General features: G+C 38.4%; 1 protein-coding gene across 3 annotated transcripts in view; it reads left to right on the top strand.

Annotated features, from left to right (window-relative positions):
* The window catches only part of MAP3K20 (mitogen-activated protein kinase kinase kinase 20), a 144,704-nt gene that overhangs the window by 65,510 nt on the left and 64,064 nt on the right, over nucleotides 1-15,130 (top strand). For all 3 annotated transcript variants that reach the window (XM_079782149.1, XM_079782150.1, XM_079782151.1), the window contains exons 5-8: nucleotides 1,291-1,356; nucleotides 4,802-4,830; nucleotides 4,945-5,082; nucleotides 10,675-10,761. In XM_079782149.1, coding sequence (XP_079638275.1) covers nucleotides 1,291-1,356; nucleotides 4,802-4,830; nucleotides 4,945-5,082; nucleotides 10,675-10,761 — 320 coding nt within the window. The remainder of the gene's footprint in view (nucleotides 1-1,290; nucleotides 1,357-4,801; nucleotides 4,831-4,944; nucleotides 5,083-10,674; nucleotides 10,762-15,130) is intronic.

Raw genomic sequence — 15,130 nt, 5'->3', positions numbered from 1 at the left:
TACCCAAGTTGTAGCTATTGAATTTTCACAGTTTGTAGTATGCAGAACTTCTTATTAGATTTCCTTTATTCCAATTACATTGTGTTTAGGATCATTTAAATCAGTAATACTTTTTTGTTAAGTTGACTCTTTTCAGGAATATCTTTATATGGCAGGAGTTTAAATTCTCTTATATTCTTTGTTCTTTCATGATTCTTCAATATGTAATAATCAGATTAGCAGACACATGATAGATTATTTTTACAATTAACCTTTATAAAATTGAACTTCTCTGTGTATTTAAAAAAGAACCAAAGCCTATTATGTTTAACGGATAATTTATTTCAAAAAGGAGCCTGTCTGATTTGGAAAGGGGAGGGGCTATTTCTTCTATTACTTAGAAAAGACAAAGTGAGAAATAAAAGGAGGGGAAATTTTCCATAGAAAATGTTCTTTATCTTTATTCTAATGGGGTAGACAATACATAAGTACAAAAAAAAAACAGTCAAACACTACTAAAGGGGTAAGTGTGAAATATGTGTCTTTCAGAGTATAATTTTTTATTCAAAATAATAAAACTCTATTTAATTTCTGTGGATCCAATTTACTGAAGTAACGTGATTTATATTCTAAACATGTTGAAGAAGAATTTGGAGTGCCTATAAATATAGATTATCTCGAAGATTTATTCTTGTAAGAAGGATAAAATATTTTGTAACTACTATATATTATTTTTCTATCTGAGGATCATAAAATCTTTTAGCAACCACAGCTGAGGAATCCAGCCAGTTCTCCCCAGACACACATACACACACACACAGCCCCACCTCCACCCCCAGGGTCTCACTGGAATGAGCACTGGGAAAATAAGCCAAGCTGCAACTAACTGGGTGACCGGAGACATCCAAACGAAAACAGAACACCTCGGTCAGAACTTACCGATTTAGAAGGCAGTGGAATACCTTAGTCATTGGAACAATTCTTCCAGTTGTAACTGTGCTATTTTCGTGCAGACTCCAGAAAATAAGGTATCCTTATTAGGTATTATAAGAAGCTAGCTTTACCCACAATCAAATTCCAACTTCCAAGAGATCAAAGACATATGTCTTCCTTAGCATATGGATTTTCCTTACGTAGACACATCTTGTCTCTATTTCATCAGGCCTAATGTAGACATGACATGTCTTCCCTTATTTTATTGAATCCTTTGCAAAATGTGAATGTTACTGCTGATGTTTAAAATAGAAAGGTAATATTGATACAGTGTTGAAAAACAGTATTAATGGGCCTTTCTTCCCTCTGTATAAAAAGGAATGCACTATTTACATATGGAAGCTCCTGTCAAGGTGATTCACAGAGATCTCAAATCAAGAAATGGTAAATTTTTTATTTTACCTATTTTATTTCAAAATACATGCACCTGTGTATAGAAATAAGAATCATACTTTTCATATCTTTTGCAACCTGCTGTTTTGACTAACCACTGATACCATGAAAATCTTTCCACTCTTAATAAATATCAAACTTCTCCATATTATTTAAAGAGGTTACATAGTATTTCACTGTATGAATAGTGCAGTGTAGATATGTGGGTTGTTTACATTTTTTACTTTTCAGCAAAATTTTTCAACACATCCTTAATTATTTTTTTAGAATCGTTTTCTGAAAGAGCTATTGCTGGATCAAAGCACCAACTCGTGTATTTCTCGTCTCCTATTTTTAGACGGTTCTCTGTACTAGTGGTTTTGAGTTTTGTCCTTGTTACTTCTGAATTATTTGGTGTAAATCTTTTATGGCAGTCATGTTACCTGGAGTAGTGCCCAAAAGTGATCAGCACATTTAGGAGTTTAGAAATTAAAGCCTTACTCTTTCTTTCTTCTCTCCTTCAGAACTTTCTAAAGTTTATTTATGATCCTGCAATATGGAGAGAGAGCATTTTAAAATGACTTGCAAGGTCAGACGTAAGTTACCTTCAAGTAGGAGTGGAACAGAATGGTTCTTCCATCACGTCACTTGAAAGTTAATGGAAAAAGGCAGTGGGATTATATCTCGAGCCAGCACGAGCTGAAGTAGACATCAGAGTTTGCTACTTGTAAAAAGCACCTTGCTATCAATTCAATTACATGCTTTAATTGAATTGTTTACATGCATTCTACGTGATTCTTCTAAGTAAGCAGGAAGAGAACTATTTATTTTTATGAAAATTTTAAATCACTGCCTTTGAAATGGGTGTATACTAATAGTGCCATCCTTAGAATGGGTAGTTATGGTAAGTGGAGGGAGAGGAGCAGGGAATTGAACAGCTACCCTTGCTCCTATCCCAGGACTGTGAGGTTTCTGGGGGTGGAGAAAGGGATGTTGTTGGCAGCTGCCACTCATCAGGCTGTACCACCAGGTTGGCCCTGCTAGTCGGCTGTGGCTCATGGTCCTGCCCTTCTTCTAGGTTATCACTTATCCTCTGGCTCTCCTTAGACCTAACGTTCAGGCGCTAAACACTTTTGACATATAGTTGGCTAACAGGAAGTCATTAAAAATAATCTAGAATCTTGTAGGAACTACTAGAGTTTTATGACTTTAAAATTTTTAGTTCTACTCAGAATTTCTCTCTAAGCAAGTTATTTGATTTCTCTCCTTTTAATCTGCTTTGTCTCTATATCATGAATATCTCATAAGAAGAGAATGATTAAATTATGGGTGTGTTTTCTTCATGCTGTCACTATGAAAACTAAATAACAATGGAGAATGTCCCCATTTCTTAAAACTACAATTTGTATAGTAATTTGATGGGAAAACACATACACATTGAAATAATATAGACCTATTTTAACTTTTTTTTTCCTGGAAGGGGGAATAACAAGACTTTTATTTTCTGTATTATATGTTTTTATAATCTTAGATATTTAAAAATAAGTACTTTCAATATTATAATCAGAAAAAGTAATAGAGGGATTTTAAAATAACTGAATATAGTATTATCAATTTTTATCTGAAATAGTTTATAGCTTATATATAGTATTATATTTACCCTTAGCCTATTTATATATATTAGATCATGCAAAGATTACCCCTACCCACCCCCCAAGGTCATTAGGAACAGCCAATAAGAACCAATCATCTACCATGTTCAAGACACTGCATGACTTACCAAAAAAAATGCCAAAACACTTCGTTCTTCAGGGTCCTTGTCCTCTCCCTCTTTAAAAAAATATTTTTTTATTGATTTCAGAGAGGAAGGGAGAGGGAGAGATAGAAACATCAATGATGGGAGAAATTATTGATCAGCTGCCTCCTGCATGACCCACACTGGGGACTGAGCCCACAACCTGGGCATGTGCCCTGACTGGGAATCGAACCATGACCTCCTGGTTGATGCTCAAACACTGAGCCACGCTAGCCGAGCTCCTCTCCCTCTTTATGTTTTTATTCTCTCTCTCCTATAAAAGCCCCATATGCATATTAATATTCCCAAACAGATCCCAACTTCAAAACTATATATCTATCTGCTTATTGGATGTGGCCACGTTTGATGTGATTCTAAAATGTATTTAGTCCAAAGTATTGATCTTTTCATCTTCTCTCTATCCCCTAAAAAATTATTCCTGCCTTCCCTTTCTCAGGAAGTGGCAATGCCAGCTGCCTAAACCAGGAATTAGATGAAAAGGAATTACCGGTTGATTCCAGAGCTCCTGTTCAACCATTACGCTCCATTACCTCCTTATTTGATTGCATCCTTGAGTCCTTCTCCCCCATATCCAGTTGTCCAGGCCCAGTTGGTTCTGCCTCCTACATGTTTTTGGACTTTGGTCCACGTCTTCCCTTTTCCCCAGCCGCCTACGGGCATCCTCATCCCTCACTTGGACTAGACCTGGCACGCACAGGTCTCCTTGCCTCCAGTTCTGTTTTTCTCCAATATACTCTCCCCTCTGCACATTAGACCACTCATTCCTCTGCTAAAAGTCATTCACTGGCTTTCCATTTCTCTCAGAGGCTCTTCTGAAACTGGCCCCTGTCTTCCAAAATCGCATGCCTATTTCTCTGCTGACCTTTTTTGTAAGGCTCTTTCTTCTGCCTAGAAAACTACTTTTTCTCCCCCAGTTCTCTAGTCTCTGGTTAATCCCAATTTGTTCTTTTAGTCTCAGCATAAGCATCATTTCTTCCAGAAAGCACCCTCTGACCTGCTTACAGTTAGCTATCCCTGCTTGTTAGTTACATGGCAATCTCTCCTTTCAGCGTGGAATTTCTCCCACTTTATTATAGATGTGTCTTTTATCGTCTCTCCCATTAGGATGTAAGCTCCATAAGAGCAGAGACAATGATAGTTGTTTACCTTTTTCTTCCAGAATGGAGCACGTGGCTTTGCTCAGCAAATATTTGTTAAATAAATGAATGTATGAATAACTGAATGAATGAATATTGTCCTTGCCTTCAAGAAAATTACTCTTCACTTGTGAGGAAAAAAACATATATACTATGAAGTAATAATACTACTGACTTCCTTAGTACCTTGTTGGCGGCCTAGCGGCAGAACCCAAGTAAAATTTTGGTTCTCCTGATTACTACTAATCTATATTTTTTTGCCGGACAGTACTACATTTGATTTAACTAAATGTCTTAGAAGCCTTTTTAAGTACCTCATGGAATTGTTGTTTTGATTTTGTTTTCATGTCAGCTCCTACTTTCAGAATCTTTCAAAGTACAGTAACCACTTTAATTTTACCCATCATGATGCTATATGGAAGATAGAAATAGAACTTTATGATATTTCAGTATAAGATAAACAAAGTAGATGATTTTCATAATTTATCTTTTTTCTTTTTTTTAGTTGTTATAGCTGCTGATGGGGTATTGAAGGTAGGACTATTTCTTTTAATTTTAAAAAATTGTGAATTTCAGAGGTAGGTGTTTATGACTGTGTTTTTTATTAGTCATGAAATAGAAAGTTGATACTTATTTCTTTTTTCTCAGATCTGCGATTTTGGTGCCTCTCGGTTCCATAACCATACAACACACATGTCCTTGGTTGGGACTTTCCCGTGGATGGCTCCAGAAGTTATCCAAAGTCTTCCTGTGTCTGAAACATGTGACACATATTCCTATGGTGTGGTGAGTTCATTTCTCATTTCTTGTTGCTAAAGGAAATACAAAAAGCAAACAAACTACAGAAGTGGGATGCAACAATTTAACACAGTTTTAAGACAATGATATTTCTCTTTTTTAAAAAAATATATTTTATTGATTTTTTACAGAGAGGAAGGGAGAGGGATAGAGAGCCAGAAACATCGATCAGCTGCCTCCTGCACACCCCCTACCGGGGATGTGCCCACAACCAAGGTACATGCCCTTGACCGGAATCAAACCTGGGACCCTTGAGTCCGCAGGCCGATGCTTTATCCACTGAGCTAAACCGGTCAGGGCTGATGTTTCTTGTGGAATGCCTGGCACAGTGTAATAACTAGAATGTTTACTTTGATCACTTTTATGCATCTGAGCTATTTGTCCTCTGCTGAGGGGAAGCCAGTGCCACTTCTAAGAGGCAACTTAGATGGAACCTAAGCTGGTGTTGGGCCTGAGGCACCCTGTGGCGAGTGCTTTCCCGGGTCGACATGCCTGTAGAGTAAGTCAATGGTAAAGTGGATTATTTGGAACAGGACTTCATTGTAGTGGAGCAGGAGCCAGCAAACATTGTCTATAAAAGACTAGATAGTAAATACTTTAGACTTCGAGGGCCATTCATAGTCTTTATTGCATTCTGTGTGTGTGTTGGGTGTGTTGTTGTTTTTTAAACCCTTTAAAATGTTAGCACCAGTCTGCGTTCCTCAGCAGGCCACACTTTACAGACCCCTCTGTGGAACAAGAGGATGGAAGATGAGCACCACGGCTGAAGAACAGTTCAGAGTGACTCAGAAAAGACCCCACTTCTCACTGCTTTCACTTGCCCATGCACATAAATATACATCAGCATAGTTGGGTGATTATAGTTTTTAAATGATTTTGCACATTTACGTGAGTTAAGACTTGAGGCTCATTTTAGCACCCCACAGTCCTCATACAGGGCTTTCATTTTTACAAGGTTCCCCACATCGTGGAATTTCCTGACCTCAGAAGTTTTACGCCTGGAAGACACGACTATGAGTTATGCATAGAGTGAGCTTTTGGTTTTAGTATTATTTCATTTACGAAAACAAACTTCACCCATTGCCTTCTTCTAAAGGCTGACCGTGGCAGGGACTTTAGTGTGAAACGGGCCCGCCTGCTTTCCTTTTTCACACGTAAACCATAAAAGATGCTGAGAGGTGACTCCTGTTTGCGGAGCTCAGGATTTCTTCTGATTCCATTTAAGATCTCTTTCACTCGCACCCATAGACCCCTCATGCTAAACACAGTTTGAACCACCTTTCCGCAGCTGCGAATGCTCGGTTTGGTTTGTTTAAGAGCTTTCCTCCCAGTGACTGTGCAGTGCCTTCCAGTCGTCGGGCCTGGGCGTTTCTCTTTGGGAATTCGGTTTCCTACTTGTTTACTGCCCCTGCCTCTGTTTTGTTTTGAGGGATTTAACAAATGCTTAATAAATGGTTCTGTCAAGTAATTTAACTAATTTCAGCACCTGCTTCTGAATATCAGTTTTACATTCATGTTAGGGTGAAAACAGAAATGCTTTTCAGTGAATCTGTTCGTTTTAAAACAACTTCTGTTTTACTGTATTGAAGAGAGTGCTGGTTATTCTTACCCCATAGCTATATAGGCAGAATTCCATTCAGAAAAGTGCGTATATCCTAATTTAATAATAAATGGAAATTGGGCTTTTATTTAATTCTGACCCCTTCCCACATTCTGTTCTAGATAAACACCATTAGTGAAAGAAAAAGTACCAGGCCTGCTTTCCAGAGCCTTTGTGTTTAAACAATCAATAATAAAAAAGAAAACCAAGAAGGTATTCCATGTTCGATGTAGGTGTTAACCTAAAAGCAGGAGAGGACAGTGGTTCGGGAGGGGCCAGGCTGGTTTCAGAAGTTAGCAATGTATAAATTTTGAAAAGGATACCAAGCTAGGAAAGCAATGTGGTTATTTAGAATTTTTGATGTCCTTTCAAAACTAGGTGAGTAGCCAGGACTCATTTCTCAGAAGAAGCATCTCTTTGCATAAATGATCCCATAATATGTTAGAACTCTGTTCTGTTCTTTGAGCCCCCCACACACACAACAGTCACAGACAGATGAATAAGACCATTTAAAAAAGTTGTCTTTGCCCTGACTGATTTGGCTCAGTGGATAGAGCGTCGGCCTGTGGACTGAAGGGTCACGGGTTCGATTCCAGTCAAGGGCATGTACCCTGGTTGCGGGCACATCCCAGTAGGGAGTGTGCAGGAGGCAGCTGATTGATGTTTCTCTCTCATCGATGTTTCTGGCTCTCTCTCCCTCTCCCTTCCTCTCTGTGAAAAATCAATAAAATATATATATTTTTTAAAAAGTTGTCCTTTTTGGAAACCCACCCCCAAGTTCCCAATATATTTTTGCTTTTTTTTCTTAGACTTGCTATAGGAATGTAGCCCCTAATGTTATCAAAGTCCCTAGCCCTCCCCAGCTTGCTAATCCTGTTCCTTCTGAACACATGGCAAGACTAACCAGCCCTAAAATAAATGGGCTGCGAATGCCAGGAATGGGTCTTGTGATCCTTCCTTCCAAGCTGGTACACTTTGCTAGGCAGGCAGTTGTTTCTCTCTTTATTTTAGAAGAGATTTTTCTACCCCCTTCTCATGACGGCTCTTGAAGGACCAAACCAGGAGTATTCAGTAGGTTACCCACACACTCAAGGAGAGCAATCATCGTTGCGGAAGCAGCCTCTGAGAACACAGGCCAGGCACTCTCTGAAAACAAAGCTTCCCTGGTGACAGCGCAGAAAGCATTACCTTTTGAGAAGCTGCTCAGCCAAACCAGGTTTGAAAATAAGAGTGGCTGAGAGAGCGCGCGTCACCGCCAGTCTGGCCTGGGAGCCCTGCTCCAGAGCGGGCAGCTCAGGTAACCGCTTCCCATTATTTGTGAAAGCCACGGCAGGGAAAGTACACTGCCTGGTCCAAGTTTCTCTTCTGTAAACTGAAAATAGAAAATTTCCTTGTGAGCAGTTTAAATGGGAGGGCGTCTCAATATAAAACAAGTTGGAAAATATGTTCAGGGTGAAAGGTCACAGTGTTTGGCCTGCATCCCCATAACTGATATTTTCGGGCCGAGTCGAATATATTTTTAGACCTCCAGATGACTTCCTCAACAAAGTTGCCTTTTTGTGTGCCAAATGTCATTGTGTTTAGTGTAGGAAAAGCTCTTGTCCTGTCTCAGACCTCCTACTCTTTGATACATTCCTGGATCTGGTGAGTTAATTATAGGAAGTCAGGGGATGTGCTGATCCTGGAATTAGACTACGGACCTCCTTTGGGCTTCAGAACTGAGCGGTTCATGACGCCATCCCCGGTAGGTTTACCTCCATCAAGTGGCTCCCTCAGCTAGAGTAGCTCTTTAGAGACACGGAGAGGGAGGAAAGTGAAACTGTCTTTATTTTCCCAGAGTTAGAACTCTTAGAGAAGTATTCACTACGATCTTACTAGATTTTGGACATTTTCCAACTGCATACTTTGGAATCAAGAATGACATAAATCTTTTTCTGCTGTTATTCCCCAAGCTCTTGGTTTTGCATTTTCCCTCACAAAACCCGGTCTGTCTTCGTGTCTGGACGTGCACAATATAGTGTGCGTGCGGGCCGGACTCCAAAAGGGGGGCATGAGGCTGCTCATCTGAACGTTTTGGATCTGGTGCATTTGATTTATTTGAGCCTGATTCCCATTCTCCTTAGGAATGTCAAGTCCATTAATTTACTTGCGCTTCCTATCCCTTCCCCTCCCCAAGCCCAACACCAGGGGAGCGGTAAATACCACGAAGTGCGGAGCTCCATTTCCTGCTCGGCCTCTCCAAGCCCCTGCCCCTGCCCTGTGCCGGCCTCCGTCAGGGGTGATTGCACACCTGCTCGTCCTTCCTTTACTTACAGTCTGCCCTAGAGTCATCTCCTTCTGGGATGCCCCTTACCTTTTCCTCATCTCTTCTGTTCCTCAAATAGAATTATTCAGTAGCTCCTCAAAAGAAGTACCTCACACATTTGATTAAAAGCCCAAAGAGGCTTCAGTGAATTTTTTTTCTCCTGCGTGAGCAGCATCTGCCAATTTCCCTGATTTTCCTGCTAATTATCTTCATGTCAGCCAGAATTCATTGAAAATGTTATGGCTCAAATAACATGTCTGGCTCACGTAGCATTGACCGAGGAAATAGTGGATATAGAGCTAAAGGTTTATAGGAGTTGCTGGAGTGCAGTATATATCTTCAGTCTATATTCTTACTTAGAAATTTTGTTTGTTTTTAGAACCAGATAAATTTAAATCAGAACTGCTGAGTTTGTTTCTGCCATGGCCCCACCCCTGAAATATGGCATGTCACCTTCTCCCTGTGCTTCAGCTTTTCCTTCTGTAGGGTGACATGGGGTTGAGAGTTTGACCTTCAGGGTGAGACAGCAGGTTCCTGTTTGAGCTCTGCCACTTGATAACTGAGTGTTGTGGGCAAGTTTATTTAACCTTCTTTAAGCCCTAGTTTCCTCATCTATAAAATGAGGATAATGTCTCTCCAGTGGGTCAATGTGAATCTTGATAACATATCTAAAGGGTTTAACAGTGCCTGGAACATGATCAGTCAATAAATGATAGTGGTTGTTAGGATTATTATTGATAAAATCATAATTACTTTTTTTTTTGCACTTCACAAAGTATTGGTAAACTCAAATTTTGATGCTCAATTGTATAAATAGAGAAAATAACTGGGCATAAAAATCTCCATTACTTAATGTTTAAAATGAAACCAAAATCATTGGCTGCTCTCAGCCTTCCCAGAATCAATTTGCTTTTTTTGGGCACGCCAGTGCCAATTTATTAATCGTGCTGATCTCAAGGCTGCGGGCAGATGGACACACACATCGATTCTCTCTCTCTCTCACACACACACACACACACACACACACACACACACACACATTCTCAGTCTATAATGTACATAAAGTATTTATTACATTTTAGAATATAGTATTAACAAATTATGGATGAAAATTAATCCCTTAGACTAACACATTTTGAGATTTTCTCCAAAACACAAAATCTAAATGTTACAATTTTGCAAGTACCTGCTATTATGGGATAAGTGGTTTAGCCAGTGATTTAGATTTGAGGCTTGATTATTTTTTATGATGAGACCATATTGGACCTTTAAAAATGTTTTAATTCCTAGTTATTATTTATTTTATAGTGAAACATATCAGAGATTGAAGGTGGGAAGAGTTTTAACTAACAAAATATAAAATCTAATTTATGGGTATACGTGAGAATTCTAATAACTTACAAGATAAAGTTAAATCACTTAAGTCCATTGTTCTCATAAAAATTGAAGTTTGGCTCTAGATGTTCTAATTTCTAAATCAGAATTTTTTTATTTAAAAAATGTATATAATATATGGAAGGAGTCCCATGCATGAATATATACATTTTGCCCAAGTTTCTACAGATGGGATTGGTTGTGTCTGGTAATTGGATACAGTTAAGTGTTACATAAAGTTTCAGTAATATGCCAAAATATAAAGTACAAGAATAAAAATTCCATTTTCTTTTTGTTCCAGGTTCTCTGGGAGATGCTAACAAGGGAGGTCCCCTTTAAAGGTTTGGAAGGATTACAAGTAGCTTGGCTTGTAGTGGAAAAAAACGAGGTAAGACTACGATTCTCCATTCAGGTACATAGATCAGAAAACAGTATTGGGGTTTTGCAAAAGACTTTTTCATCTTCTTCAAATTGAAAGTAAGTTCACGCTTATGGAAAGATTAGCAGTAGGAGCTAACACAAAGGGTCAAAGTGATGTTATTCCTCATGAATGGACCCTTTACATCTAATTGTTGCAGCTTCACGTCGTGATGCTGTAGATCAAAAATTGTACAAGTACTGTACTAGTTTCTCAGTCTCAATTGTAAAACCTAGGGGTTTGTTCTTAGTGATGAAAGAAGCCATTGCGTCCAAGGTAGGGGAACAGTTTAACTCCATCTCCTGCGTTTAGGACATCTTTTTTACTGGCTGGGAGTTGATATATCTGTAAGAGACCTTCAGCTACTTCAACTTACCTCTCCCAGCAGGAGTCACTATAGTACAAGAAACTGTCGCTTAGATGAGAATTTCAAAAATAAAAGAAGAAAAAATAGTTTCAAAAAAGGGGAAAATTACAGTTTTGCCACCTACGTTGAGCACTACATTGAAGATGAGCTCCTCGCTGGAATTGCCGAGGCAGTGGCATAACTGTGCGCTTCTTCATGCAGAGCCTTTCCATTTCAAAAGAACTTCAGTGGCGTAAACACCGTTTGTGCTGTGTCCCCAGCCTCGCTTTTCTTCTTCCCACAAATTGAGGCTTTCAGTTAGTTGGACCTATGAGCCTACATCAGAGAACATGGTACATTCATATCAAAGAGAGCAACTACGTTTTGAAAGGTTTAAAATTGTGACTGAAACGCACAGCCATGGAAATTTTCAGCATACGGATGAAGCATCCAGTTATCAGGGTATTAGGAGAACTTAGATCATGTCATGGAAACACGCGGTCGTCTTTGCAATGCAAAACAACTTCATTGCACAGAACTTGTTCATTTCCAAACCTGGTGTGTGCCCCCTACAAAGGGTACGAGTGTAACCTGAGGGTAAAATAATTTGCAAAAGATGAATATCTATAGAGAGAGAGTCCCTTTTTAATGCTTTAAAAGAATTAAGATAGATCTACTCCCCATGTGAGTGCAGGAACAAACTAGATTAATCAAACAGCTGCTATTGACTAAGAGAGAGCAGGTTTCCATATTTTAGATCACATAATCCAGAGTGATTAATTTGTCCTCCTGAGCCATTGGGAATGGATGAAATGTTCGTGATAACTGGACTTGATAGGAGAGCGCTGCCAATTTAAGAAAAATTGAAAGGAGTTACGTTCAAGAATGTGTCTTACTCATTGTTTCACTGGAACTGCTCTGTTTTAATTAAATGTGGGAGTAATTCCTGGTGTGTTATGAAATCAGGCCTCGCATACAGGAGAACTGATATTTTCATGATATGAAAACCCACTTGTTCTGTTCTGTTTCTTTTGCCAGCGAGATGATTAGATATTTGGTTCTGGGTTTACAAAAGAGAGTGAAGAAAGTTATTGACCTTCTGTTGACTTTGGAGCAGAGCACTCAATATCATTTTTTCCTCTCTACCTTGTTTCAAGATAAACTCTTTTTAAAGCTAACTGGACCCTCCAAATATGTATAGAATAATTAATCATTTAAGTAACATTTCATCTAAAGGATGGCAGAATAGGTATAAATCTAAAGTACTTTCAAAACATTTTGGAGTGTCCATCAAGGAATTTTAAAGCTGGAGAGAAAAATGAATTTAGAAGGTGCCTTTGGATAGTTGACTGGGAATCATCCATAACCTTCAGAACCTCCTCAACATGTATACAAGGAGGCCATCTCCCCCTTATCTCCAGAGACCCCCTAAAGTAGACTACTGTTTTATCCATGGTGTGATCTTATGATCAGCTAATAACTGATGGAGACTGCCCAAGTCTCTCATACTGTAGTTATCACATATACTAGTAAGTTGAAAAAACCCATAAGGTGAAATAAGTTTTCTCAGTTTTCTAATGAACTTCAAGAAAACTGGGCATTACAAATATATTTATTTATCTGTCCTTACTGTGCACAATATTTATTTGTCACAAATATGAAAATTAAGCATAAATGTAGTTTCCATTGCCATTGAAGGTGTCTTGGGTTATTGAGTTGAAAAGACAAAGCTGTGGTTTTTTTAAAACAAGCCTCATTAAACAAAGGATGGTATGTTTAAATTTTCAGGGAGATATTTAAAATGTGAACTAGTCACCCTAGAATGTACCTATATCCAAATATTAGAGTTATCTTTTCTTAATAACATGTTATTCTAAAGAAATGACAGAGTCACAGGAAGTTGAAAAATATCAAGAATTTCTGTGTACTCTCCCCCCAACTTCCCCCACCGGTGACACGTAGGCATAGTATATCAAAACCTGGAAGTGGACATTGAAACATTACTCTTAACAAGACTGTAGACCTTATTTAGTTTCACCATTTAAGGTTGCTCTTTGCATCTATAGGAAGATAGTACTGTCTAAAAATTATATCTGAAGGTCTTTGCTTCTAAACCCTAAATAATGAAATAAAATCTTTAAACAATAGTTTTTTCTAATATTAAATCCTATTAAAACCAGATACATAAAGCACTGTTAAACTTTACAAAGCAAACAACGAACCCTTATAGAAGGCATGAAATTAAGACAGCATTAATAATAAATATCTTAAATGTGACAGATATGGCCCAGCCAGCTTGGCTTGGTGGTTGAGTGTTGACCTATGAACCAGAAGGTCATGGTTCGATTCCCAGTCAGGGTACATGCCCAGGTTGCAGGCTCAATCCCCAGTAGGGGTCGTGCAGGAGGCAGCCCATCAATGATTCTCTCTCATCGATGTTTCTATCTCGCTTCCTCTCTGAAATAAATAAAAACATATATTTTTTAAAAGCCTGAGTCTAGATTTAACTGACCTTGTCAGATCATTTAAAATAATTATGTCTCCTTGTACAATGTCCCAGATAGGGTATCTAAAAAGTTTGTCAGTAAGAAAAGACAATAGAAATGATCAATATCTATATTCATTCTGTTCACATTTCAGCTCTTAGAAAAAAAATGTTGAGGTAAAATTGTATTGCAAATGTTATCCTTTGTGAAAAATTATTTTTCATCACACATGAGGCATATTCAGTTGCATAATTGCAATTACTGTCTGTTTTATTAGTTGCCACCCCAACCATCTTATTTTTAAGAAAAGTAAACACCTGATTTTTCTTTTGACCTTCATCAAAAGGTCCCAGTTCACATTACAGTTTATTACCAGTACATTGTATGCTATTCTATGAAATCACTAGGCTTGAAGTTAAAAGATGTTTAGCATAGCCTCCAACTCAGAGAGAGTTTTTAATTTTATTTTTTTATTTTATTTTGATTTTAAGGTTATCTGTAATTCCAAATATAGATTTTCTGTTTTCTTGCCAAGGCAACAATTTTTCTACTTTTACACATAGGCTCCCCCCAATCCAACCAACTCAGTTCAGTTTTAAGTTTCTTATTTGCAAAACTTCTTTGTCAAAAAATACTGTGGAATAAATGTTCCCAGTACTTCTTAGTACAGCAGTTCTCAACTCCAGCACCCCCGTGCTTTTTATAACCATGTGTTAATGCCCACCTCTACTTCTATTAAGTGAAATTTAGAGGTAATACAACCTACCTACACACATTAGATTTTAAGGCAATATAATGCCCTAATGGAATATAAAGAAGAAATTAATGGAATGTGTATTGCACTTGCAATGTGTGAATGTTCAGGCATGACCACAGTGAGGTCATGGAGCAGTTTTAGGGGCTGGCACCTATGGATAAATAGACTTCAACAGCTACACACGCAGATAGAGTTGGGTTAATGACTCCAGTACCATGTGTGAGCAACACTGTTGTCTGTGACATTTTCCAAAACTTTCAGTTAATGCAAAAGTCACTCAGCCCTTGACTTATTTCATTTGGTAATTGCGTTCTTAGAACATTCAGTGCACTTAAAAGCTATTCAAAAAAATACGTTGTGTTTATTTGTAAGTCGGTGTTAGATTCTAGGCTCAGATAATTGTAAACCTCATTGTTTGCTTGTTTTACTGACATGAATGCACATGGGGCATTTGAAGTTTGATGGAATATAAGCTAGTTCTTAATCAAGTAGGACTTCCCTGCATATTGAAGGATGGCTTGCATTCTTGACCTGCTTCAGGGGCAACCCACCAGTTTTTAAAACAAACAGAAATGCTCTCAGGGACTTCTAAACAGCCTCCAGGAGCATTGTATGTTCTGTGAGAACCACGGCTGTGGAAGGTTAGGACAGCACTGATCCTCACACTGTCATCTTTGTTGTACCAGGTCCTTACCGTTTATGCGTTTGACTGAAACGAAGCCATAACGAACCATGCCTTCAGAACGTCCT

The sequence above is a fragment of the Cnephaeus nilssonii genome (genome assembly GCF_951640355.1).
Source record: "Cnephaeus nilssonii genome assembly, chromosome: 10".
Taxonomy (NCBI): domain Eukaryota; kingdom Metazoa; phylum Chordata; class Mammalia; order Chiroptera; family Vespertilionidae; genus Cnephaeus; species Cnephaeus nilssonii.
The sequence above is the reverse complement of the archived record's forward strand: the minus strand, read 5'-3'. Positions and strand labels throughout refer to the sequence as shown.